This window comes from Saccopteryx bilineata, chromosome 1 (genome assembly GCF_036850765.1).
Source record: "Saccopteryx bilineata isolate mSacBil1 chromosome 1, mSacBil1_pri_phased_curated, whole genome shotgun sequence".
NCBI lineage: Eukaryota > Metazoa > Chordata > Mammalia > Chiroptera > Emballonuridae > Saccopteryx > Saccopteryx bilineata.
In genome coordinates, this window is record NC_089490.1 from 252,866,707 (window position 1) to 252,894,627 (window position 27,921).

The following is a 27,921-nucleotide window of genomic DNA, read 5'->3' on the forward strand; positions in this document are numbered from 1 at the left end:
TAGCACGTGTTTCCCAATGTAAGGGCCAGAAGACGTCCCAGCCAGTGCGCTTGGGGGCAGCGCTCTCCGCCCCGCCGGGAACACCGGCGCCCCTGCGCGGCCCAGACCACCAGGGGTCAGCCGCGGCGCGGGCGGCGGGCGGCGGGCGGCGGCTCGGACATCGCTTGCTCTCGCCTGGCGCCCGCGCTCGGCGGTCGATCGGCGCGGCTGGGGACGTGGGCGGCCGCGGACCCCGCCCCCCGGCGGCTCCGCTCGGCTCGGCTCGCAGTCGGCGGCGCGCGGAACGGGCGGTGGGCGCGGGCGGCGGCGGCGGGCGGGCGCACAGCGCGGCCTCGGGCTCCGTGCGCGGGCCCCCGGCGGCCCGGCGGGCGGTGGCCGGCACCATGGCGCTGCGCGCCCGGGCGCTGTACGACTTCAGGTCGGAGAACCCGGGCGAGATCTCGCTGCGGGAGCACGAGGTGCTGAGCCTGTGCAGCGAGCAGGACATTGAGGGCTGGCTGGAGGGCGTCAATAGCCGCGGCGACCGCGGTCTCTTCCCGGCCTCCTACGTGCAGGTGATCCGCGCTCCGGAGCCCAGCCCCGCGGCGGACGGCGGCCCCGGCGCCCCGGCCCGCTACGCCAATGTGCCGCCCGGCGGCCTCGAGCCCTTGCCCGCCGCGCCGCCCTCCGCCTTCCAGCCTCCGAGCACCTTCCAGCCTCCGAGCACCTTCCAGCCGCCCAGCACCTTCCAGCCGCCCAGCACCTTCCAGCCGCCGGGCATCTTCCAGCCGCCGGGCGCCGGCCTCCCGTACGCCGGGGGCACCCTGCAGCCGTCCCCGCAGCAGCTCTACGGCGGCGGCTACCAGGCCAGCCAAGGCAGCGACGACGACTGGGACGACGAGTGGGACGACAGCTCCACGGTGGCGGACGAGCCAGGCGCACTGGGCAGCGGCACGTACCCGGACCTGGACGGCTCGTCGTCGGCTGGGGGCGCCGGGCGCTACCGCCTGTCCACGCGCTCCGACCTGTCGCTGGGCTCCCGCGGCGGCCCGGCGCCCGCGCCGCACCAGCCGTCGGGGGCCAAGAGCTCGGCCACCGTGAGCCGCAACCTGAACCGCTTCTCGACCTTCGTCAAGTCAGGCGGGGAGGCCTTCGTGCTGGGCGAGGCGTCGGGCTTCGTTAAGGACGGCGACAAGCTTTGCGTCGTGCTGGGGCCCTACGGCCCCGAGTGGCAGGAGAACCCTTATCCCTTCCAGTGCACCATCGACGACCCCACCAAGCAGACCAAGTTCAAGGGCATGAAGAGTTACATCTCCTACAAGCTGGTGCCCACGCACACGCAGGTGCCGGTGCACCGGCGCTACAAGCACTTCGACTGGCTGTACGCGCGCCTGGCCGAGAAGTTCCCGGTCATCTCAGTGCCGCACCTGCCCGAGAAGCAGGCCACCGGCCGCTTCGAGGAGGACTTCATCTCCAAGCGCAGGAAGGGCCTCATCTGGTGGATGAACCACATGGCCAGCCACCCAGTGCTGGCGCAGTGCGACGTCTTCCAGCACTTCCTGACCTGCCCCAGCAGCACGGACGAGAAGGCCTGGAAGCAGGGCAAGAGGAAGGCCGAGAGGGACGAGATGGTGGGCGCCAACTTCTTCCTGACGCTGAGCACGCCGCCTGCCGCCGCACTGGACCTGCAGGAGGTGGAAAGCCGTATCGACGGCTTCAAGAGCTTCACTAAGAAGATGGACGACAGTGCGCTGCAGCTCAACCACACGGCCACCGAATTCGCGCGCAAGCAGGTGACGGGCTTCAAAAAGGAGTATCAGAAGGTGGGCCAGTCGCTGCGCGGCCTTAGCCAGGCCTTCGAGCTGGACCAGCAGGCCTTCTCGGCCGGCCTGAACCAGGCCATCGCCTTCACTGGAGACGCCTATGACGCCATCGGCGAGCTCTTCGCCGAGCAGCCCAGGCAGGACCTGGACCCCGTCATGGACTTGTTAGCGCTGTACCAGGGTCACCTGGCCAACTTTCCTGACATCATCCACGTGCAGAAAGGTAAAAACGCTTGGCTTTGCAGCTGCTGGTGTGCCATGTGTTGTTGGGGGTGGCTTTGACCGAAGTTCTCTTATCTCCTCCGGTCTGGTCCTTTTGATGAGATAGTTTTGGGGTTTGACTATTGCGTTGTACACTTGGGGGATCTGTAATCTGTGTCTGGGCTACTATTGCATGGAGACGGGCAGCCAGGTTAGGCATCTGTTGTCAACACTGCAGTGTCACTCCAGGATGGGTTTCTGGAAGCGTGGGAATAATGGGAAAGGATGGGCATCAGCAAATACAGGCCCCTCTGCTCTCTGTCTACACCCCTCAAACCTGCTTGGGTGGAAAAGCTCCGAGCCCTTCTCCCAGGTACTAGCAGGGTCAGCCTGAGAACTTTCTGCACTACCTGCTTCTTGCGTGCAAGCACGTGCAAGCTTGGTAGAATTCAGGAAGTTTTAAGAACATCTATTTAAACTCAGTCATTTTGGTTTTGGAGTCTGTCAAGACTGAAATTCATGTTAATTAGGAAAAGGAGATAAGAAACTGCACAGAACGTGTGGAATCTGAATCTCGTGTCTCAGGGCATTGTTTCTGGTAACCTAGTGAGGTACCAGATGCTGCCCACTGTTGGAACTTGTTTTGCTTGTGATTGTGAGTGTCCTTGAGAACCGCAGCGGGATGACTTTGTAGAATGAAGCAGAGCGGTGGTGCCCGTCCTGGCGGCTCTCACTGACTTGCGTTCTGATGGAGTGCCTAGAGTGAGAGGGTTGGAGAGGTGGTTTTGAGTACCAGTGCCCTCTGTTCAGTGTGGGGTGGGGGGAGGAGGGAGTAGTCCCACCCAGCTTCTTTGGAGGGTGGTAAGCTTCTTGGGTGGTCAGGCCTGGCCTTCAGGATGGAGGTGTACCTGCCTTTTCAGGTGGACCAGCGCCGTGATGAGCAAGCCTGGCCTTAGACATCTCCTTACTTGTGTTGAACTGAAATTTGCCTCTCTCCATGCTCTTTCTGTTCCCTGGAACCACCCTAAACCAATCCATTCCTCATCAACATGTCAGCCCTCAGACCTTTGGAGACAGCAGTCTGGCTTCCTTCCCCTTCCAGCTGGGTGACTGCCTGACTCACCAGGGGGCGGGCCCTCCAGGCCCCTGCTAACAGGCAGTACCCTGAAACATCTGCAGACCCAGTGGAGCAGAGAAGAGTCACTGTCCTGGCAGTTTACATTTTGTAAAGGCACTCTATCTAAGATTGAATTAGCTGTTTGAGCAACCGTATTTCTGTCAGCCCCTATTGAACCTGCCTCAACTTCGACTTTACCTTTTCTTTTTTTAGTAAATTGCTATGAATACTTCACTTTTTGGCTTGTATTGGTAGAACTGATTCTTTGAGCCTTGAATGCAAAACCTAACATTTAAATTCCATTGTGTTACATCCTTCTGGGGCCAGGCTACCTGCCTTTTTACATATTCTTGTGAACTTACGTAAATTCTTGGTAAATAGTTGGCAGGCTGGAGCCAGAGGCCTGAGGCTCTGACACATGCAGGTGGCTGGTACTGCCAGCACTGGTTCCCTGTCATTCAGACCACACTGTAGGTCAAGTGCCCTGCTCTTGAACTTATTAGAACAGGTATGCTATTTGCTTTAAGCTCTGCTTTGTGTTTACAGTAGTAGTCTATATAGTTTGTTAAACCATATGGTTTATTTATATATATATTTTAATCCTAAAACTAAAAATTGTCTCCTGTGGCTTGGGATTTGAGAAACTTCCTTCGTTTAAACCAGTACCTTTTCTTTCTTTCTTTTTTTTTTTTTTTTTTTTGTCATTGAAAGGTTCAGGGGCACCACACATAATATCATCAGGCACCTCGGGAAGAATACCAGTTGGTGTTCAATATGGTTTGTTTGTGCCATAGCCTTGGTGTATGATGCACAGGGAACCCGTGTTCCTTGGTGACGTGTCTTTAGAACGTGCTGCCATTTAAAGCTGTAGTGTGTGTGGTGCGGGAGACTAGAGGCATGCGCTTACAGCCAGTGATGACTAGGGATGCTCGTGTTGGTGAATTTTAGGAATGCAGAGGAGACGAATGTCATAAGACAGGCTTAAAGCATTTTGAACATGTTACGGATGTTTAGAGCTGTGGTTGTAAAGAGCAGCTCATCCCTCCCCCCAACCCCCACCACCTTAATTAACAGTTGCTATTGGAATGATCCTTTTTGAGTCTGAGCACTTGGAATTTTGTTTTCGGGTTATTTTTTCCTCCAAGGTCTCAGTGTAATCTCACCAAAGGTCTCAACTGACTTTTGAGAGGAGAAAAACAGCAAAAGATAAAAATCTTTGAGTAATTTAAACAATCTTTTGTTGCAAACATTTGGTCCAGAGTTTATATTTCAACGTTGGGAGCTGTTTAAAAATTCAAAATAATTATTTCAACGCTTCACATCCCATGGCCATGGCAAGAAAAAAGCTGTGCCCCTACTTTGTGTGTTAACATGACAGAGAAGAGGGTTAGAAAGTGCTTTTTTACCCTGGCTGGTTGGCTCAGTGGTAGAGCATCAGCCTGGTCTGTGGAAGTCCCGGGTGGTATTCTCTGTCAGGGCACACAGGAGAAGCGCCCATCTGCTTCTCCACCCTTCTCCCTCCTCTCTCTATCTATATTTCTCTACCCCCAAGCCATGGCTCATTCAAGCAAGTTGCCCCAGGCACTGAGGATGGCACCATGGCCTCCCCTCAGGTACTAAAAATAGCTTGGTTGCTGAGCAACAGAACAGCTGCCCAAGATGGGCAGAGCATTGCCTCCTAGTGGACTTGCTAGGTGGATCCCAGTTGGGATACATGTAGGAGTCTGTTTCTCTGCCTCCCCACTTCTCACTTAATAGTAATAATTTAAAAAGTGTGTTTTAATTGCTAAAGCAGTTACAAAGGGGAGTCAATTAGGTTTCCTCCCTTAATTCCTGAGGGGAAGGGACATTGGCTCCCCAGAGCTGCTCTGTTCACCAGGAAGGAGACTGCTGTTCTCTGTTCTAGACCAGTGCTGTTCCACACCGGGTCTGGGAGCCCCAGGTGGCTGTTTATATTTAATCAAAATGAAGTAAAATTTAAAAATTCCAGTTCCTCAGTCACACTAAGTGTATTTATTCCAAGTGCTTTGTGCCGGGTGGCTGCCACACTGGACAGTGCGGAGATGGAGAGGGCGCTGTCCCATCACTGCTGCTGCAGGCTCGATGGCCAGCGTGGGCCGGGCAGGTGTCAGTGGCATCATGACTTTCTCTGCCAAGGGAGTGGTCTTTTCCCATATTGTAACTGAGTCATCTCAAGGCGTCCCCTCCTGTCCCTAGGGGCTAAATTGTAAAAGCGGAGAGGAAGCAGGTCCTGCTGGACCATCTGTCCAGCACTTCCCCGGCACTTGGTCTGGGAGCAGCATTTCTGCCCAGTGGGAGTGTCCTTGTGCTTTGCAGCCTGCCTTCACGGTCCGTTCAGAGAGCACATCTGGTCTCAGGATGGGCATCTGAGTGGCGGCAGAAAACTCCAGTGTCCTTTCTGATGTGTGGTGGGCTGGCATTGTCTATCTGTTCTTAGCATGGAAACCATCGCTTAAATTTAGTGATAGTTTTACTCTAAGTACTTTCTGCAGAATTGAAAAGAGCCATATGTTCCTTTAGCTAAAAGAGAATTCTAGAATTGTGATTTTTTTTTTTTTGGTCAACTAATGGATTCTTAGATAAACAGATCTATTTCAAGTAGTGGAGTCGAGTGTAGGAAGAAGGCAGCTTACTCTAGTCTGCAGTACCATGGGTAGACATTCAGAATCTGTCTGACTTTTATTCATGTTTTCCTTTGTCATAAGGAGGAGTCCCTTTAATTCTTTGTCCCTGGTCCCTGACTGGGCAGTGTGTATGTGTCTGTCCCGGCTTTGTGACCCTGTGGTCCTGATTCTCTTGTTCTTATCATTCCTGCCTACAGTTTTCCCTCTATAATGCTGATGTTGGTGAGTTTGGGGTATGACTGAGCACACATTGATCAGTTTTCTGAGTCTGCTCAGTTCTGTTTTCGTGGTGTGATTAATATATAATGAACCTCACTGCAAGTGGCAGCTCTGGGCTCCTCTTGTGGGGAGTGTTGCAGAAGGAAGACTGCAGATGTGGGGTAATGAGAGGTGCTGGTTCTGTCTGTGACTGTGGGCTGGACCACTGGACAGGGTCACTGAAAGGGAAGTTGCTCTCTTCCCGAGGAAATCCCGAACAAAATCACGACGAAGTGACTGGTCGGTGACACGTGTCTGTGGGTGCGGAGCAGGGACACAGGGCTGGACGTGTCTGTGGACAGGCTGTCCTGGGTTCTGCACTCTGACATGAAATATTCAGGGGCTGTTTCATTGCCTTCTGTCAACCCTCCAGACGGAGCTTCTGCTCGGGGAGAACAGCCCAGCCCTCAGGACTGGACACCCGCTGTGGCTGGCCAGCCGGTTGACCAGGGGCGGGTAGGGTTTCACCATTGTGCTTGGTCCCCACGGGTAGGGTTGGTCCCATGTCCCGCCCACATTAATTAAAGATAGCGGAGCCCCAACGGGGCAGGCAGGGTAAGGCTGGCCACCGTGGGCCCTTCCCAGTCCACTTCCCTTCTCCTGGGGCTAAAAATAGCCCCGAGAGGGAGGTACCAGGGGCACAGAGAGAAGGTCCACTAAGCGGGCTGTGGACAGGTTCCTCCTCATTATGAAAGCTCAGGGCTAGGAGGTGCGGTCATTCATCTTTTTTTGCTTTAGTCCCTGTTTCCAACCCCAGCTAGCCTTTAGGGATACTTCGGTTGTAGCCTTCACCTTTGGCCCAGTCTGAACTTCCCGAGTGAAATAAGGTTACCTTAGGGGCTTTTGAAATGGGTGACTGAGTTCTGTGGTTAAAATGTCAGTGTCACTGGTCCCGAACAGGCTTGGTCCTGAAGCCAGGGGACATTGCTCACATCTCCATTGGTTCTCAGGGTTCCTGGGAATCACTCTGGGAGGCCCAGTCTGTAGGCTGATCTCTGAAGAGCCCGAAGGGGCCAGGGGACCCACAACTCCGCTCTCAGGTGCTGCCCACACAGGGTCCCCTGCCCAGCCAGCTCCAGATTTCCAAATGGCCGAGAAGTCCTGCAAGGAGAAAGGGTGTCACAGTCACAGAACACTTCCCTTAATCTATGTTCCTTTTCTTCAGGCTGAATAAAAATCCACCGTGTTGTCTCAAAAGTATTTTAAAATCATAATTTAGTATCGAGTTTGACTTGACTTGCTGTTTATGTAAGAGGCTCTGTGACAAATGATTATCACGAGAAAATGTCCCAGTGACGCCTGGCCCAGTTTGGAGAAGCAGTGCCCAGAAGACTGCACCGTTTGTCACCCCGCAAAGACAGAGCACGAACTAGGTCTGTGTCTGCGGAGGGATGGCAGGGCTCTGATTCACAAGGAGGTCCTTGACTTGTGACAGAGAGGCCATGTGCCAGGGTGCTGAGACACACCCCTCCCCCCAGGCTGCGCAGGGGCTGAGTCAGTCCTGCTCGGGAAAGCATGAAGGCACGCCACACACTGCATGTGTAGAGTCGTCACTGTGGGCCAGCCTGGAATTGGGGAGCAGCATGTGGGTGGGCAGGGAGCCGCGGACAGTTGGGGACACTTCTTCATACGGTTGTCGTGAGGATTACATGTTACCATTCTTCGTAGCTGCTCACTAAATGCTTAACTTTGAAAAGTCGGAAAGTACTTTTACCATGAAAGCCACTCCATTAAAGGACACATTCCAGCTGTGTTTTCGCACCAGCTAGCCTGTTACCACCAGAATTGCAGGCAGAGAAGTATGTATGAAAGCCCACGAAAGCCACTAGTAGTGGTTAGATCTTGTCCTTGCACACGGCTGTCCGGTGTAGCACAGCCACACCAGGAAAGTGGTGACGGTCAACGCTGGTGTATTTGGAGTCACCAGCTTGTCACTGTGTCCTTCAGCTGCACCCTCCTCCAGGTACCTGTCGTCTGAAAATGGGAGGGTCGTGGTTTCCCAGGTGGTGTTGTTCGTGGGCTTTTCATTCAGATTGGCAAACATGCATCAAGGGCCTAGCCCAGCCAGCGCTGTGGGTAAATGTGATGAATGCCTGGCTGCCCGCTGCAGACGGGGCTCCTGGGTTCTGAAGCCAAGGTGTGGTGGACGCCTGGACAGGTTCCCTCTGACCCAGATGATGGGGATAATTAACAGGGCCACCAGACAGAGGAAAAGTGACGGGTTTTCCTTCCTACAGGGGAGTCTCCTTCACTTTGAGTTCTGAATACTATCTCCTTTCTTTTTCTTTCTTTTTTTTTTTTTTTTTGCATTTTCTGAAGCTGGAAACAGGGAGAGACAGTTAGACAGACTCCCGCATGCGCCCACCATGGGGTGACGCTCTGCCCACCAGGGGGCGATGCTCTGCCCATCCTGGGCGTCGCCATGTTGCGACCAGAGCCACTCTAGCGCCTGAGGCAGAGGCCACAGAGCCATCCCCAGCACCCGGACCATCTTTGCTCCAATGGAGCCTTGGCTGCGGGAGGGGAAGAGAGAAACAGAGAGGAAGGCGCGGCGGAGGGGTGGAGAAGCAAATAGGTGCTTCTCCTGTGTGCCTTGGCCGGGAATCAAACCCGGGTCCTCCACACACTAGTCTGACGCTCTACCGCTGAGCCAACCAGCCAGGGCTCTCCTTTCCACAAGTAGACACAGTCTCCTCCTGATGATCTTGTGTTTGTATCTTGACTATGTCTCGGTGTGACTGCGTTTATTAGTCCACGTCATTTCTACCCCTTTCCACAGAACTCTTTATTGCCTGCTGTGACTGGACTTTCCTCTTCTGATAAGAAAGTTCACACATTATTTTGTAGGCGGGAAGACATTAGTGAGGGGAGCTTTATATAAATTATTATAGTTAGTGAAGAGATCCTCTAGAGGATAACCCTGATTTTATTCAGCAAATATTTTAGTGCCTACCGTAGATCTGGTACTCTTAAACATCTAAAGATGCTAGACTTGTGTCAGTGGCCAGAACAGAGACCCTTGCCCAGGTGGGATTTATAGCCAGCAGGGTGGAGATATGACAAACACAGTGACCATACTGTGTGTGGAGTGTGGTGTATGTCAGGGGACAGAATCAACGTGGAACAGGGCAGGCAGGCACAGGGAGGTGGGATGAAGTATTAAAAGGATGGTCCAGGTTGGCCTCATGGAGATCTAAGCAGGGCCTGGAGGGGGTCAGGGGGTCAGCCAGGTGGATGTCTGGGCAGCGTTTTTTCTGCGGAGGGTGCTGCGAGGGCCAGGCGTGAGGGGCATGTGCCGGTCAGGCGGAGACTCGGAGTGGGGGCCAGGCGGCTGCACTGGGGAGGAGCTGAGCAGGAGGCCAGGCCATGCGAGGTCTGAGGTGTGGGGCTTTGTGGGTCGTTGTCAGGACTTACAGTAAAAGCCCAAGTGAGAAGGGAGCCATAGCACGGTTTTGAGCCAAGGGATGGTGGACAGCTGGGGTAGATGTCAATTATGGGACCAGGGACCAGGCAGGAAACTACTCTACTAATCCAGATGAGAGGCTTGGAAGCTTGGATCAGGCTGGGGACCGCAGAGATGGTGGGACCACGCTGCATGTATTTCAAAGGCAGAATAAACAGGCTTTGCCTAAGGGATCAGGTGTGGCATGGGCAGGGAGGAGGAGCCATCCGGAGGGACACTGGGGGTGTTTGGTCAGACCAGCAGTAGGAATCGAGCTTCTGTCCCTGAGGTGAGGAAGGCTGTGAATGGACAGGTGGGGAGGGGCAGTCAGGACTTGAGGCTGCAGCGTTCTGGGCCGCACCTCCCACCCTGACACATGCACAGTCAGCCTCAGAGCCCACGCAGGTCCCCAGCGCATGCCACCTGCAGCCTGGCCCTCTCCGTGTAATCACCACTGGGAGAATGCGGACTGGTGTGCCAGCGACTGCGTGTGCCCCTTGCTGGTTAGGTCTGAGTCATGGTTTGTGTTCCTGTGTTATGGAGCCCATGGTTTTGTATGTGTGTAGTGAGTGTTTTTTGAGTTAACGATGTGGGCACTCCATAAGGACTTCTTGGTTGATTTTGAAATAGATGTCTATTGTGATTCATAGAATGCTTCCGTTTTTCCTATGTATACGGATATGGGTAACCGTTTAAAAGTATGTAGGAAATAAAGATAGGATCTTCACCATGTTTTATGGGTGAAGTTATTAATTAGCATGTAAGTGATTTTAAAATCTTAGGTATCTATGAACTGACTTTTTGAAATTTACTGGGGCTATGCGAGGAAGGTTGAAATGATTAACTTTCTGTGTCAGAAAAGTTAATATATACCTCACGATGTCACTCGATGTTGATTATTGGTGTTCACACTTGTGTACACACACATCTCTCCTCTCTGGTAAGCTTCCATTATAGTACTTTTACTGGGGTCTCTTTTGCTAATTCAAAGCCCTGGGTCCAGAGAGAGCGCGTCCGTGTGTTAGATGACAGTATGGAAGCACCTGGTGCTGAGTGGTCCGGGAATGAGGTTGAACATGTGTGCAGACAATGGGAATGGAAGTCCTTGGGGTCCAGGGGGCGGAGAGGCATTGTTGGGTTTGTCAGAGGCCTGGTTTTGTTAGAGGCTTAGGCTTGTAAGAGGCCTGGGTGGGTGTGGGTGGCATTTGTCTTTCCCCGTTGAAGGATGGTGGCATTTGTCTTTCCCCGTTGAAGGATGATCGCATTTGACTTTTGGAGGGACACAGGTGGACCGTGCATGCGCTGCTGACCTTGGAGACGCTTTAGGGTAGGTTTGATGAGCGTAGGATGGCTGAGACACCACGTGCCCAGTGCCCAAGTTACTGAGGGAGACTGAGAGGTCGTAGCTTCCGCCGCAGCCTGCCATGCACAGCCAGGAGGGGCATATGGCATGTAGGAAGTAGAGTGGAGGGGTAATTATCTCTGGGAGTGACTTCTCCTGGTCTCCATCTGAGGAAAGTGTTGAAAAGCAACTGGAAGCTCACTGAGCTGGTAGGGTGAGGGAAGGGCGTTCTGGGCAGAGGGAACCCTGTGTACAAAAATCGGGGGCCACATACTGGCTGCTTCTCAAGAGTCAACCTTCAAGCGGCCACAGCTATAAACTAGGCGTGGCCACCCTGGCTCTGTGGAGAGTGAGGGGCCTGTGGCCTGGAGACTGGTGTTCTTAAAAACAAAGCTCCCCAGGTGATCTGACCACTGTTGGTTTCAAGCTGTGGCTGGAGGTGACGGAGGGAGGTCGTGGAAGGTCAGACAGGGTGTCGACGTGGTCAACCTGCATGTTAGAGGGGCAGGTCATGGTGACAGGACTAAAAGGTGGCTCGGGAGGTGAGGCAAGACATGATGAAATCCTGAACTGAGGAGGTGTCTCTGGGTACAGAGAGGAGGACACCAAAGTGGCAGGTGAATGGCGGGGAGGAGAGAGACGGACCTGCAGGCGAGCGGCTGTGGAGCGGCCATCGGGAAGCATGGAGAGGGGACCTGCTCCCTGCTTGTTCACCACATGCGAGCTGAGAGTGGCTGTCACATTTTGAAAGATTCTGCTTTTCATGGCTCTATAAGCCTCAGTTTGCTTCGACTTCCAAAGCGTCAAATAGGGATGAATCTGACCCATGACTTGGTCAGCCAGGCACTTGGGGTATAAGGAACAGTGGCGGTTGTTGGGGTTGTGGGCTGTGGCCTCTAGGCAGAGCACATGTGGTGTCTGAACAGGAGTGGCAGGGCGTGCTCATGAGCGTGGCGTCCACAGGCACGTGGGCTCGCGTTCCCACTGCTCACTGCAGAGCCTTAAGCTGCGGGCTTCTCCTCTCTCAGCCTGTTCCCTTCTGTCTAACGTGGGATGCCCGTTCTGCATAGCAGATAATGCTGTGTTAATTACCAGCTGTTGTATTAGTTTCCTACGGCCACTGTAACAGGTGAGCACAAACTGGGTGGCTTACAAAACAAATGTATTCTCTCACAGCTCTGGAGCCTGGAGGTCTGCAAGGAAGATGTTGGGTGGGTGGGTGGGGGGGCACCATGCTTCCTGCAGAAGGCTCGGGAGTGGAGGCCAATCTGTGCCACTTCCAGATCCTGGTGGCTGCTGGTGACCTTGCTTTGCTGCTCCTTGGCCTGGAGATGCCTGTCTCTGCCTCCACCTCCACCTGGCCTTCCTCCTGTGTGTGTCTGTCTCTGTCCTCTCTTCTTTTAAGGACGCTAGTCATATTGGATTTAGGGTCCACCGGAATCCAGAGTGACCTCACCTAAACTAATGACGTGTGCAGAAACCCTGTTTCCAAATCGTCACGCACTGCTTAATGATGGGCATGTGTCCCGAACAATGTGTAGCTGGGCAGTTTTGTTGTGGAGACATCACTGAGCGCACTCACACAATCTAGCTGTTACAGCCTGCTGCACACTGGGCTGTGTGGTCTTGCTTGCTGCCCCCGGACTGCCTGCCTGTGCCGCATGTTACTGTGCACAGCGACACGAGACTAAATCACGCCCAAGAGAAGGATTTCGTCAGTGGACAGGGTAAACACGAGTGTGTGAAGCCACTGTCTGTGTACACATGCTCACTGCTTTATGGCACACTTTTTTTTCATAAGTAGAAAGAGTACACTCTAAAATAATTGTACGAAGTATAGTGTAGTAAATGCCACAACCAGTGACACAATCGTTGATTGTCATTACCGAGTGCCGTGCACTGTATGTGACGGTGTGTGCTGTGCTTTCGTATGACCAGCAGAGCAGCAGGTCTGCTTACACAAGCACGTGAGCAGTGCACTGAGCTACAGCGTCAGGGCAGCTGGGATATCACTATGCAATAGGGGTTTTTCAGCTCCGTTATAATCTCGTGGGACTGCTGTTGTATATGTATGTGGTCTATCGTTGGCCAAAACGTCGTTATGTGCCGCAAGAAAGGAAGGTCACAGTCACGGATTTCAGGTGGGTGAGAATTGGGGGGATACTTTTCAGCCTAGTACAGCTATTAACTCTGCCCAAAAGGCAGTATGCCCACTGGGTGCCTGTGGACACGGAGGCTTGGAGCGGTTAAGTCATTTCCAGGATCACACAGCTGATTAGGAGACCAGGGCTATTTATGCTACGACAAGTGTTTTGCCTGCTAGAAAATCAGATTGTATTCTGTAGGCTGTCCACAGGCTCTGAAGCTTAGTCTCAAGGGTGGCACCTGGCTCGTGGTAAAAAGAGCTAATGGGTTTTGAGGGCTTACTCTGTGCCAGTCACGATGCTCCATGTTTTCTATTCAGTGTAGCAGGAGATTTGGAGCTAAATACTCTCGTTATCTCCAATTTGCAGACGGACAGGCGGTGAACCACAGAAACAAGTTGAGGCTTTGGAGGCGTCCCTCCTCAGCGTGCAGCCTGGCCCCCAGGCAGGGCTGTGGGAGGTACCTCCTGTCGGCTGAGTGCAGACCCAAGGGCCCGTTGGAGTGACTGGACACGAGGGTGGCTTTGGAAAGGAGCAGGTGAATACGAGACATCTGCCCGGTAGCACGGCAGTGCGTGAGGAGGTGGCTCTCTTGAGTCTCGAGTTACCTTTGAGGTTTTAAGTTAGGGTGACAGAGTCGCAAGGCCAGGAATGGAAACAGGCAGGCTCGTGGGATGGAAGAAAGTCTTAGAAATCCTGCTTTCTGGGTGTTTTATTATATTGATAGTTGTGATTGTCACAAAAGCCACCTGTTGTCTACAGGGAGACTCTTTCACGGAATACTGACCAGCATCAGCTTGGGTCGTCTGTCAGTGTTCCTGTTTTATGACTTGTGTGTTATCTCTGTTCTAAGACATGTATTTCCAGGAGCTTTGTTTTGTGCCTAGTTGGTTGTAAATTACCTAGTTCAGCTAAGTTTGTAGGTGGCCCGAGTAAAGAGTTCTCGCCACAGGAAACCTGTTCCCTGCTGCTTGGAGAGGCAGGGCAGCCCAGGGTCAAGGTGTTCTCAAGTTTTTTGTTTGTTTGTTTGTTTGTTTTCAGAGACAGAGAGAGAGAGTCAGCAAGAGGGATAGACAGGGACAGACAGATAGGAACGGAGAGATGAGAAGCATCAATCATCATTTTTTCATTGCAACACCTTAGTTGTTCATTGATTGCTTTCTCATATGTGCCTTGACCGTGGGCCTTCAGCAGACCGAGTAACCCCTTGCTCGAGCCAGCGACCTTGGGCTCAAGCTGGTAAGCTTTTTGCTCAAACCAGATGAGCCGGCACCCAAGCTGGCAACGTTGGGGTCTCGAACCTGGGTCCTCCACATCCCAGTCTGACGCTCTATCCACTGCACCACCGCCTGGTCAGGCTGTTCTCAAGTTTAAAACAGCAGATTTAGGAATCATCCCTGAAGCTTAGTGATTATAACACACGACGGCCACAGTTCTGCGGTGACAAACTTGACATCCTTTCGCAAAGGTACTTGAAAGCCAGATGTATTCTTTGGAGGAACTCTTCCGACTGCACTGTGAGGAGCACTCACACTGGTGGCCGTGGCCCTGGGCGGGGTCCTCGCCTCCTGGTTCTGAGGCCTGGGTTCCGTCCCTTCCTTCCTGCCCCACAGAGAGGGGAACATCTGTTTAGCAGCTTCAGGTCAACTTACTTTAGCTTCAGTCTCTCTTTATCTTCTGAGAAAAAGAAACTAAGGTTTTAACGTTTCGTTGAAGGTAGTTTCCAAATCCTAGTCTTCTCTTTCCTACAAATGTGTTCTGTGTCAGTCATCCAGACCCACGGTGCCGGTGGCTGGCAGACAGGTCCAGTGCCGGCTGTCTGTGTGGACCTGGGTCCGTGCACATGTCTCAGGTCACAGAAGAAGGATGAAATTAGGAATTAGGAACCGCAGGCCTTGGGCATCAGTTATATGCTCTGAATTTCAACCTTTATGTGGATTTTATTTTATAAAATTGGTTCTTTTTAAAACGTTTTCTTGTATGTTCAGGATTATCAGGGGTAGTCTTTATACCTCATTTTATAGAGATTCTGTGGATAAACGGTCTGTAGAAAAATGATAGATGCTTTCCCATGTCTCAGATTTAAATTCTCTTATGTGTGGGTGCTTGGCCACAGACCGTTAACATCTTCACCGTTGTATCCACTGCTTCTGAAATAACACACTGTGTGTGCAGAATTGTCCTGAACTCACCACCCTAATAATGATATCACACATTTAATATTCAACATAAGCTGAGCTACAAGAACCTTTATATACGTATAAAATGTTCTAGCCATAAACATCCCGTTTTACCAAATAAGCCACAGGAACTGGAGTCACTTGTCAACCCCCTTGTTTGTGGAGCAAGAGAGCTGTATGAATGTCCGTAGGGGCAGGTGAGTGAAGGCAGGTGGATGTTTTAAGACTGATGCTCCAGGTGAGTGCCTTTGTGCAAACCCAGCGTGTTAGGTGGTTACCTGAATTCTCCAAATGCTGAGTGTTTCATCCAGCAGCCAGGTTTTTCCATTTGTTTGTTTTGGGGCTTTTGTGTTTTTTGACAATTTATTTTATCCCAACTATCTTACTTTCTTAAATGATTTAGAAGTTCTCTTTGTCATTTGTTATGTTTATGACTTGAAAGTGAATTATACATTTTTTTTATCATTGAATTTTGATAGTTCTCGGCTTTAAGGACCTTCATTCAGTCCCTTCCAAACTTGGCTGTTGCTGACTTGAGCTCACGGTTCCTGTTGGTGCCCTCCTTAGTTCATGAATGTGTCCATACCCAGAGCCCAGCAGCCTGACTTGGTCAGGAACAGACTTTGGAGGACCAGCCTGGAGGCTGGCACTGGGTTGCTGTCCCTGCAGAGAGCTTCCTAGGGGTGAGGGGAGGGCGCCATGCCCTGTCCGTGCACGGGGCTGCATGTGGGCCCTGGTGTCTGTGCGGAGGAGGCCGTGCCTGACCAGGTGTGACCACAGTGCCTGAGTTGGGGGGCTGGGTGGACCGGGTTCACATGCTCCCGACACTTTCTGTAAAGGATTTAGGTTTCCTGAGTGTGAACTCTCTGCCCTGACGGTGGGAGTGGCCACTGCTCCTGGTCTGGGGATAGAGAGTGTGAGTGACACTTGGGAGCCCAGAGCAGAGGCTGGACGGGACCTGGGACTGTTCCGCCAGGATGGGCGGCCCCCCTGCCCTGCCCTCTCTGTGAGGTGGTGTCGGCCTTTGTTTTTTGAGATGCATTACTCAAAAAAAAAAAATCAAAAATTAAATATTGGAGCAGAGGGGGCACAGAGTCATGAGTGGGAGGTTGGGGACTGGCAGGGAGGAAGGAAAGGGGGGAGGAGCTGCTGGGGCACGGAGCAGGGACTGGGGGAGGGTGGGGGAGGGGCGGGTTCCAGTGATGAAGGATAAGAGTGAAGTAGGCCACTGGACCAAATTAGCATTTTCTTTCGACATTTTACGTGTGCCAGCAAATGAGGAAAAACAGGCCTCGTCCAGTCTTGGGCGGCCGTCTGCTATCCCGCCTGTCACAATGGGGTTCGGTTTTTCTGGGGCACAGCCCTGGGAAGACAGAAAATCACATTCATGTTGGTGGCATGTTCAAGATTTCAAAATTCAATCAAGTGCTTGCTTTTTTTGGGGGGGGGGGAGAAAAGTGTAGCTTTTGGAATCTCTGTTGCTTAGTGACCGGGCCTTTTGTGTTACTGGTCTTAGGAGGGACAGAACATTCTGGAGTAAGAGATTTGCTGGCGGAGAGGAAGGCCAAGCTCAGGTGCGGGCAGGGGACCTGGTGGGCTGGGAGTGTTTGCAGCAGCCATCCAGCCTGGGGGTCCTGCACCCTGAAAGAGAGGGGCTTCTTCAGCAGAGTGTGGAATGCCTGGGGTAGCAGAGTGTTTGGGAGGGCATTTTTACCTCCTCTCATTTTTCTGGGTCAGAAGTTTCCAGGACGGCGACTTGTGTGCACATCTGAAGGAAAGGACACGGTTCAGTTTAGAGTGGAGGACAGAGTCTGCTGGCGTCTGCAGGCGTGCTGGGTTCCTACAGGTGCTGACTGGCCAGGGGACACAGAGCTCTGCCACACTCGTCTTAGAAAACCCACACATGACACGGAAGTGCCTCGGAAACGGCTCTAACTATTGGAAATGACACAGCGGCACGCTATGTAAATAATGTGGTGCTTTCAGAAATGGTTCCCACCTCTTGGGTCATGATGAATCTATAAAAGGAGTTTCTTCATGGCTGAACCCTTTAGGTTATGGTAATGAACCGTGTCATGTGCTGATAAACTCTTTCGTTTTGTTTTGTGATCATGGCACATGTGTGTGACAGCTCCTCTCGCACTGAGCACAGGGGACTGGGAACCAGGGTGGCAATTTCGCGCTTCAGCCCTCCTAGCCTGCACGTGGGCTGATACTGTGGGGCGTGCTGAGAATGGTGAGTGACAGGGGGTGACCTTAGGACATGACTTCTGCAGAGCTGTGTTTGATGAGGTGGAAGAGGGCAGAGTGCCTTTCTCGGAGTCTGGGCAGTTGCGTTAAAGTGTAAAAATGCACCCTGCTGGGAACTGTGTGTGGACAGAGTCTCTAGAATGCCAAGTTGCCCTGGAGGCTCTGTTAGGAACAGTCCTAAAGGCCAGTTGGCGTCCTGTCTGTCCAGGGAGCCTTCTGTCAGCTGCTCGATGTGGAGGGCGGGGCCCACGTGGAGCCCTGCATGGACTGGGAGTGGGAAGCGGCCGCGGGTCAGCAGGGAGGCCAGCGCTTGGCCGCGAATTGGCTGTGGGACCCTGGGCAGGTCACTTGGCTTCCAAGGCCATTTCAGCTCTCAAAGCCGCTGCCCTGGGTCAGCCTGCAGACTTCCCTGGGGGGCGTCCCCTCAGCCTTGCCTGGGCCAAGAAGGCAGTCCTGGGCCAGGACTTCCTTCAATCTTCCTTCAGGACTTGCTTCTTCCTGAATCAAGTCTTAGGGTTATTAGTCTCTGCGGGAGCTCTCTGTCCCATGGAGAGATTCTAGCAATTCGCCCAGCTAATTTGATAATGAAATTGAGTGCTCAGCGGAAAGTTCACAGTCAGCCCGGCAGCCTTTCTTCAGGAAGGCTGTCTGTTCTGCCCCCCCCCCCCCTTCCTCCACAGAGGCAGCGGCTTAGCCGAGATGGTCAGAGCGGCCTGCTGTCCTGGGCAGCTCTCTGGGCGGGAGCCGACAGCTCTCTGGGCGGGAGCCGGGTGGATGCGGCTGAAATGGTGAGCATCGCTTTCATTGATGTCCTTTTCCTGCGCTCTAAATACATGTTGAGGATTTATTTTCAGCTGTGTAACAGTGTTGCCTTCTTGTAGGTTGTGTTTTCCTCTGAACTAGAAATGTTACCACACTCTCAGAATACACACACATTCTTCCTTGTGTCAGTCTCTTCTTAATCTCTGAGTTTAATACTAGCCTGCATTCTGTTTGCATAATAAAATCTCTCTGTGCCCACTATTATTACGGATGCTGCTACCTAATGTCTGTCCTTTGGCCCAAGAAACAGTTTCAGTTATATGCTTTAAACATTCCCATTCTAATGTGGATTTCCCTCTGATCGCTCCTGTTCTTCTTTTTTTTGTTTGTTTGTTTGAAAACTGTCACTGTGCCCATGCATGTCGTGGGGTCTTTTTTTTGTTTAGCCCAACAGTGACCGCTTTCCCCCTAGCCTGATTGTGTGATTTCTGTCCCTTACTTGCTCACGCTTCTTTTCTGTTTTGAAAGCACTCTGGCCTGTTTATGAGGGTCAGGCTAGCAGGGGGGGGCAGGTTCCTGCTACATTAGCCACGTAAAATGTTAGAGGTTTTGAAAACCTTTGCCTGTTTTTGAATTGATTCCATGATATTAAAATAATTTTTAAAAAGCGTATGTTTCCTTTTTTTCTTTAGTTTCTGGGCCGTGTTTTTTTTAGCTTTTATTTGCAGCCCTCTCCGGTTTGGTAGAAAATGCAGGGTAGCTGAGGGAACGCTGGGGTGTGGCCTGCAGCCCGGTGGGCCGTGCTGTGCGGGCGGCGCCGCTGACGCATTTGTGAGCAGAGTTCTTTGAAAGTCAGGTCGCAAGCCTGTAGTGAGTGACCTGCCGTTGCCGGTGGTGTCTTTGTCCAGCCTCATTCTCTTTGGAAGCTGGGCCGGACTGAAAATTCAGCCATCTCAGCCATCTGGTGACATTCAGAGTTTTAAATAGGAAAAGATGTGAAGTGTAGAAATGTGTGCAGATTGTTTTCTGTTTGAAAATCGTCAGATCAAAGGGTGTATTTCCTTAACTGTTTCAGGCATGTAAGCTTGTTACCTCAGAAATAACAGGAACCAATTCTTTTTTTTTTTAATTTAATTTTTTTTTGGCAGAGACAGAGAGAGGGACAGATAGGGACAGACAAACTGGAAGGGAGAGAGATGAGAAACATTAATTCTTCGTTGCGGTTCCTTAGTTGTTCATTGATTGATTTCTCATATGTGCCTTGACCACCGGGGCTACAGCAGACCGAGTGACCCCTTGCTCGAGCCAGCGACCTTGGGCTCAAGCTGATGAGCCTTGCTCAAACCAGATGAGCCCGCACTCAAGCTGGCGACCGCGGGGTCTCGAACCTGGGTCCTTCCGCATCCCAGTTCGACGCTGTATCCACTGCGCCACCGCCTGGTCAGGCCCAATTCTTTTTTGAAAAACACACCTTGTGATCTCCGGTACGTTATGCCGGTGGATTTGAATTGTAGGAAGTGTGGTTAGCCGAAGTCCCAGATGTAACTGGCTTTGGGTGCTTACCCTCCTCGGTGGTTTGTTCTGTCCTTTGTCCCTACTTTGCAGAATAATTCTTTGTCCGGATGTCCGCCTGCACCAAAGCAAGCTCTGTGTTTCCCTAAAGCAGGGGTCCCCAAACTTTTTACACAGGGGGCCAGTTCACTGTCCCTCAGACCATTGGAGGGCCGGACTATAAAAAAAACTATGAACAAATCCCTATGCACACTGCACATATCTTATTTTAAAGTAAGAAAACAAAACGGGAACAAATACAATAATTAAAATAAAGAACAAGTAAATTTAAATCAACAAGCTGACCAGTATTTCAATGGGAACTATGGGCCTACTTTTGGCTAATGAGATGGTCAATGTGCTCCTCTCACTGAGCATCAATGAAAGAGGTGCCCCTTCCAGAAGTGCGGCTGGGGGCCGGATAAATGGCCTTAAGGGGCCGCAGTTTGGGGACCACTGCCCTAAAGGGATCATGTATTACTGTTTTTAGCGGTGGTTCTTAACTTACATCATCTTCCAGTGCGGGAAGAGACGGACACAACCCCTTCTTCCATGTACGTTTGGGCTTAGATCTTTAATATATGCTTTTTTTTGTTTTCAATGTTTTGTTTTATGGTATCCTAATTGTGTTACTACAAAGATAAGAAAATCAGACACCTTACAAATACAAAAGGACTTCAAAGTAATGAGGTTAGTGAGATTTCAGGGGACAATTTCCATACCTATAGAGTTTCCATTACGTGCTCACAAGGCCTTGGAATTGCCTGTCAGATAAAAGGCAGGGTTCTTGTTAGGGAGGGGAGGAGGCTGTGCAGGAGCCCCCCAAGCACAAGTGGGGGGCAGCGGGCCCTCGTCTGCCCAGCCTTCCCTCCAGTGTCTTCTAAATATTTGTCCTGTGTGCACTGCAGTCAGCGACGCTTCCAGGGCCCCGTCTCCACCTCTTGCTTGGTTCCCCGGTGATTTGGAGGCTCCATGAGCTTGAGTATATAGCTTCCTCAGTTTCCTTGTTGTAAAAACAGTAGTCACGTCCGTTGTAACGCTGTGGCAGTTAGCGGTCGTGGATGGAAGCGCCCGGCGCGTGTCCCCGCTGCTTTGGCTGCACCTGTTCATTGTGCATGTGCCTGCTCCCTGTCCTCATCCCTGCTGCGGGGCCTCTGAGCATTTGCCCTTGTGACACAAATCAGCTTCTGTGTGGAACGACTCACTGTGTGGTCCTGTGTCACTCTGTCTTGGTGGGTGCCTGTCCTCAGGGTGCTTGGCCAGGTGGCTTTCTCGAGAGCTTACAGGCAAGAGGACTTGGATTCCAGAATGCCAGATTCTTCCTGTTGCAGCCTTGTGCTCTGCACACGCTGCATCCTCCACAAATGCCTGTTCAGTGACTTCAAGTTCTTGCCCAGCACCTCTGGGGGTCTGAAGAGAGCAACGACATTTGTGTTATATACTAAATATAATGAATCTTCTTTTCCTCTTGACGCCGTGAGTACGTCCACTTAAAAGCTTCAAGTTGTTAAATGCAAAAAGGTCCTTAGGTCTCAGAGACATTTCCTACTTGGTTGTGCCCAGGAGTTTTGAAATGTATGCAGATGTTGTCTAAGGCCATACCACCCTGAAAGCGCCTGATCTCGTCTGAAACAATGCGGATGTGATACATTGTGAAGACGTCAGACGTGTTCATGTATAGATTGGTTTTTATAGGTGCACACCTGCAGCTCTGTGTAACAGACTGGGGTCTCAGAGACCCAATGGTCTCATTTGGAGTCGGACAAGCTGCAGCTTAGTTAATGCTCACACAGCTCCCAGCAGCGTGGGAGTTCCTCCATGCTGGACCCCATGTTCACTGCGCGGGGCTGGGCTCAGAAGCAGAACCCGGGCTGCTTGCAGAACGTCAGTGCAGGGCAGCCACCTGCCTGCTGTGAGTTCACACAGGACTCAGTGGGTCTGCACTCCGGTCAACTATGGCGAAAATGTCGGCTGCCCAGAGACGTCTCTTCTGCATTTCCTGTTCTCTATTTTTCTTACCATCTTAAACATGTATTTCATAATTTCCTATTCTTAGTCATTTTGAAAAGAATTTTTTTTTAGTTTTGTCTCCTGCTTTCCTGGCCTTTTCAGCTTTTTTTGTGTAAAAAAAAGCTTCAGACTCTCTTAGAGTGCGGGGCATTGGTCAGTGGTCTTCCTGAAGCCATGTTAATGCCGATAATGTGACCTCTCTGTGGAGCAGACCCCACGTCCCTGCTGAGGGGTGAAGTCAAGTGGGGGCCCTTTCTGCTCTTCACTTTAAAGATCACACTTAGAAAAAATAACTGAGAATGTGTAAAAATGCACATACAAGTGTATCCATAACCCCTGTTGTCAGTAAGTTTAAAATTCTCAGGTCTTTGAGCTGTTTGTAAAAGAAATAAAATTTACACTGTTTAACCTCTAAGGGCTTTATTTAGTGGGAGATTTGGAGAGGTTTAGAAATAGTGCCGTCTCCCTGGTATATTTCCCCATTGGCTGAAACTGAACATTTCTGAAACCAAGTTTCTTAGCTCCCCCACATCCTCCCCCCCCCCCCGAGAATCATGTCCTCAGACTGCGGAGCCACGTGTCCCCGATGTCTGTCTCTCCTGTCCCTTTGGTCTAGTAGGAGGCCCGCTGGATGGAGGAGCTGGAACTCTGCTCTCAGGGGCTGGCTGTGCTCAAGGGACGGGGCTTCGTCATCACTGGTTCCCAGCAACCCGCGACATCCTTTTTCTCCTCCCCCTGCACCACGTCAGCCTTTGTGTCTGTGTGAGCGCTCTGGGAGCCGGTCTGCCTCATGCGGAGCCTGCCTGGGTCACAGTCCCCTCCCCTCGCCCTCGCATACTTGGTGACATTTCTTGACACAGGGCCTTGGCACCTCTGGCTTCCCTCCTGGGTCATTATTAGGACCAGAGTCAAACCTCATTCATCCCCACAGTCCCGAAAGGACAGGTGCGTTCTTACTCCACAGGGTCCTGTGTTCGGGTGTGGTCAGAGCCAGGCACGCAGTACTTAGCCCTGCATTGCCAACTGGAGGAGGTGTCAACTCGTGTCAGAGTCGAGCTCTGGAGCCTCACACAGGGGCGCCTTAGAGACACTTTCTAAGGATGTGTGTTTGCCGTCTCTGAGCTCTTGTTTCTAGAGATAAAACTCTCACTATACAGGGTGGGCCGACCCAGGTTGGCAATTGTGAGTACATGAGAAACACTTTATTCTGGTATTATTATTTATTAATGATCGTGTTGTTTTTCCATCGGAACCGCTGTACGCCTGCGTTGGCCCACCTGTGTGTGTACGTCACAGTGTTGTGCCCTTCCTCTTTGGACGGTGAAGTGTGTGGAGTTTCTGGGTTTGTCTTTTTTAGGGACAATTCTTTGCTGTTTATTCCCTGTTATTTGCAGCCGAGTAAGACCACCCCCTCCTGGAAGAGGGGAGCACAGAGTAGTTCCTTGGTAAGTGGCAGAGGCCAGTTTTGATAAGGGAAGCTTCAGCATGGTGGTGTTTTCAGGAACTTCTCCAGAGTCCTTCCTTTTTAAGTAGGCACTTAGTCATTCTTTGAAATTCCAAAGGACTTTAAAATCATTTAGGCAAGTATTTACACTGCCCGCAATTCTGTCTACTGTGTGGCTGTGCCTTTGGGGTGTATGTACATGGTTCTTCACTATTGTATTACTGTTTTTTACTGCAGGAGCCCTTACGAAGGTGAAGGAGAGTCGGCGGCATGTGGAGGAGGGGAAGATGGAGATGCAGAAGGCGGATGGCATCCAGGACCGCTGTAACACCATTTCCTTCGCCACCTTGGCTGAGATTCACCATTTCCACCAGATCCGCGTCAGAGACTTTAAATCACAGATGCAGCATTTCTTACAGCAGCAAATAATATTTTTCCAAAAAGTGACACAGAAGTTGGAAGAAGCTCTTCACAAATACGACAGTGTGTAATGACTGGACGTTGGATTTGCAGACTCCTCTCTCCAGTTCAAGAATAATTTCTGCCGAGAATAAAAACTGCTATCCAAGAGCGATGGCCAACTCTCAGTGTGGTACAAGGCTGGTTTTGTGTGAACCGAGACTGGGCTGAATCTGTAATTGTGTAGGGAAGAAACAGTTAACGCCGTTATATAATAGAAACAGTACCACACATTGTAACTAAATTATACTACGTATGCCTACACTACCATTGTAACTTTTGGAATAATGATTATACTATTTGCCTTATTGCTTTTTTGAAGTATGGGTATTTTAGTGCATACTTTGTAGACCTCAGAACCCATGAAGGGTCTCAAAGAAGCTGGCTGGGAAGAGCCTGCTTGGATGCCTTCTTCCTCTCACAGATCGGGATTCCCTAAATTCAACCTGTTCTCTGTTTACAAACTCCAACTAGAGCAGCTATGCGACTTTGTGCCTTTAGAGTCTTGGTTTTTCATTTCTCTCCCATCTCCCCCCACACCCGGTTTTTTTTTTTTGTTTTGTTTTTAAGTAACCACAACTTTTCTGATTGAAAGAGTGAAAGGTCAGTTATATGGTGACAAACTGCCAGAAACTTCCGTGGGCACCGGGGTGGGTGGGAGGGTCACCTGTCGGCCGTCGGCAGGTGTTGTCTCCTGAGCCTCCTGGTGCTGAACAAAGCAGCGGAGACTAGATGCTCAGTGTAGGACCTGAGGTCCGTTGGGGAGGAACAAGGTCCGCTGTGCTCCCTTAGATGCTTCAAGTGTAGCCTCCTCCCTGCCACACCCTGGAGACCCAGGCTGGAGTGTCCCACGAACACGTCCACCTCACGGAAAAAGGGGGGTCTAGTCGGGGATACGCACAGCACTGGCTCAGTGAGGGCACACTCGGTTTCACTTAGGAGGATTTTTTTCTTTCCTTTTTTTTTATTTTTCAGCTTGAAGATTTTCTTTTAATATTCATTGTGATTTTTAAAAAATGGATCTACACTGTTAACTGATCGAGACTCCACTGTGATTCACTCGTTTACTTAATCAAACACTTTTCAGGGATGTCTGTGAAATTCAGTGTTCTAGGTGATGAAAAGTAGTGTTGATCTAAGGAGGGACCAGAAATAATTTCTACTATTCCAGATGCTGAAAACAAGAACTAATTGTTTGTTGTTAAGTACTGATAACCCCCCCAAGACATTTTAACATTAAAAATGATTTAAATGCATTCTTTTATGATTATAAGGGAAATATACAAATGACTGATAAAATACCAAAAAAAAAAAAACAAACCCAGAAATATTTGAAAGCAACTTCCTTTAAAAAGCACAAAGAGATTCTGGCTCGAAATGCCAAAACCTCAACCGGTTTTCATCATTGCTGAGCTAAATAATGTGATTCTTGAGTTTACAGATGTAAAAATTGTCACGGAGAGGTTCAAGTAGCTACTGTTTTATGAAGCAAGACTTAAGCTGCCTCAGAAACCCCTGGGTGTTGAAATGGCAGTCCGGAAGTCAAGGTCAGTTTGACATGTTGGTGAGTCCCATTGATTGAAGAAAAGGGTAATTATTGAAATAATGACTCAACAGCAGTTACTCTTACAAGTAACCTCATATGGGTTGAATTTTTAAGATCAGAGTCTGATGATTTCGATCGAAATTTTATACCTTCAGTAACTTTTTAGAGCCAGATTTAATATCCTGTGGCTTTGTCTCTATGATGGATATGTGGGACTGTAACCAAATATACATTGTTCTCTAAAAAGTAACTTCCTCTTACTGATTGCAAAATACAGTTATTTGATAAGCAAAACCCATGTGCGTATAAATGTTCATTTTATGACCGAAGTTTGGAGAGTATAATTATGGCATTTAATTACAGTTTGGGTCCATTCCGTGTTGGACAGACAAGCACAATGCCTTTCAAGTGATTTGAAGATCAGTTTTGTTTGCCTCTTTATTTTGATGGTGGTTTGATTTTTTCCCCCCTTTTTTTAGTAAAATCACTAACTTGTGCTCTGGTAGCATGGAAATTGTCTGAGGTGTATTAGGTGACTGTACTTTGGCTGGGGTGGATATAGCTTCAATGATGAAAACTAAAGATTAAAGTCCAAGGAAGTGTAAGTTCATGCTGCCTACTTCAAAGAGAACTTTTATTTTTCGTGACGACATCACGTCATAATGCCACTGATTCATCAGAGGTTTAATTCTGTGGGTTATGACACCAGAATTATTAAGTGTTCATTTTAATCTAAGATCTTTACTTCTCTAACGTTCTTGGTCCTTTTGAAACATTTCAGTATATATATTTTAAAAAAATACTGCAATGTTGATATCCAAGAGAAAAGCCATCATAATGTGTGTGCTTGTTGGTCATTATGATCAGCATGGTACAATTTTTTAAAATAAACTCTCATGCCCTGCACATCATTACTTGTCTTTATTTCTGTAATTAATAGTTCTGAAATGTATTTATAGAACATGAGGGCATCCATGTGAGCCTGGTTTTGCTGTTTAATTACAGATGGAGTTGTGCCTGTGCAGTGACCACACAATAGCAGGCCCGTTGGGCAGCCACACGGAGTAGCCCCTTAGATGGGGCAGCCCAGCACTACCTAGGCTGTGGCATCCACAGGCACAGTTTACACCAGATAAGGGGACATGTCTGACAATGAGCCCTGCGTCGGTGTGTGTCAGCCTGAACACAGTAGCCCCTGGGCTTTCTCGTTTTACGTGTGTGTTCCCGATGAGACGGCGGGTTCCCAAATGCTGGTTGTCCACTGTCCTACATTTTGCTGCTGTTCTCGTAATTAAGGACTTGAAAAATGTTTTAGTCTGTCGCATCAGGCCTGTGACGTTTGTGAATAAACCTTTAAATGTCATTCTTTACATCAGCTCCCCGCCATCGCCATTTTTTCTATTTATGTCGTTTTTCTCAGAAGCGAATCCCATGTCTGTGACAACTTTAATTCCGTAAGCGCTATCTGATTTTCTCATCTACAGCCTTATATTTGGCTAATAGAATAAGTAAAGCAGAGTATTATTTATTTATAGACGTAAAATATTGACTATTGTTCTGTTTCTTTCAAAATGTTGTGATTAGTGCAGATCAGCCATGTTTATCTTTTAAAAAAATAAACCAAGGTTGCTTTATTTCTGAGCTTCAATGAAATAGTACACTTATTATAAATATCTTCTCCAGTAGCCGAGGAGGCACTTCATGAGAAAGACAGAAGCGCATGCGTGAATGTCTTCGGTGTCTATCAGCCGTTGCCATGTCAGTTACCCATGAAACTCCATAGCTAGTCTGATTAGCTTAAAATCCCAAGTCACCCCAGGCATCTCGCTGAGCATCTGCCTCCGTGGGTGACCTTGGTAACTAGTTCCTGGCCTGCAGCCTCGATTGAGAGAGAGGAGTTCTGAAACCACAGTTCCCAGGAGAGCCCGGGACACGCAGCAGGCGCTGAGGCGGCATCCTCCACAGGTCCCTGTGGCCACTCTGATGGGGACTCTCACTGGGCATGAGGCATGAAGGAGCAAAGGGTATCTCTGAAAATTGGCTCGTTAGGAAAGACAAGAGTCTGTGGTTCTGTCACCATGTCCCTGGCTGTTTATGCCTTGCACAGCTCTGTCTCAACTGTGTGACGTTTTGATAGGGACAGGAAGGGAGAGGAGAAGAACCCATGCCCAGAGGCATCCCCTGTCCAGCCCCCGCCACCGTGCAGATGTACGCAGGTGTCCATTGCCGTGAGAACAGCTTTGGCAGAACCACGGGCACTGTGTCAAGTCGAACGTCTAATTCTGGTTGGTCAAGGTCAGAGTTAGACATGGCAAGTCCCACTTGGTTGCAGGTAGAAGCAGCAGAGAATGCCCCAGGCGGTAAGCTCTGGGGAGCCTGAGACATGGTGGAGCAGACTGGCAGGCCGAGGACAGACGGTGCCGTGCCAGGGATTTGAAGGGACCAGCCGGGCGTCTGCTGCTCTCCTGGGCCTCGGAGATGGGGCTGTTCACCTGGATGGAGCAGTGGCTGCACCTTTCGAGAATCAGGGATCGTGAGTTCCTTGCACCTGACCCTGACCCCAGGATGTCCCAACCATCTCATTCCCATGGCAGAGATGGCGCTTCCAAACTGCCACAGTGGTCTGCCTGTTTCAAAGGACAGTTCAACTTCCTTGGATGAACTTGTATCAGAAGTCCGCCGAGGACAAGGCCAATCGTTCCCACGCATCTGCCTTTAAAGGAGCTTAGAAACACTCAAGCTGTGCGGCCTTCCGTTGCTGTGGGTCC

The 27,921-nt window shown here is 50.5% G+C and overlaps 1 protein-coding gene across 1 annotated transcript; it reads left to right on the forward strand.

Annotated features, from left to right (window-relative positions):
* Positions 1 to 233: 233 nt before the first annotated feature.
* SNX18 (sorting nexin 18) lies at positions 234 to 26,516 on the forward strand. Its single transcript, XM_066240809.1, has 2 exons — positions 234 to 2,025; positions 23,386 to 26,516. Exons 1-2 carry the CDS (start codon positions 384 to 386, stop codon positions 23,637 to 23,639), a joined length of 1,896 nt encoding a protein of 631 aa, XP_066096906.1. The 5' UTR covers positions 234 to 383; the 3' UTR covers positions 23,640 to 26,516.
* Positions 26,517 to 27,921: the final 1,405 nt, after the last annotated feature.

Coding starts and splice junctions, on each gene's coding strand:
- SNX18 (XM_066240809.1), top strand. CDS start 384: ATGGCGCTGCGCGCCCGGGCGCTGTACGACTTCAGGTCGGAGAACCCG. Junction 2,026..23,385: donor CATCATCCACGTGCAGAAAG/GTAAAAACGCTT, acceptor TTTTTACTGCAG/GAGCCCTTACGAAGGTGAAG.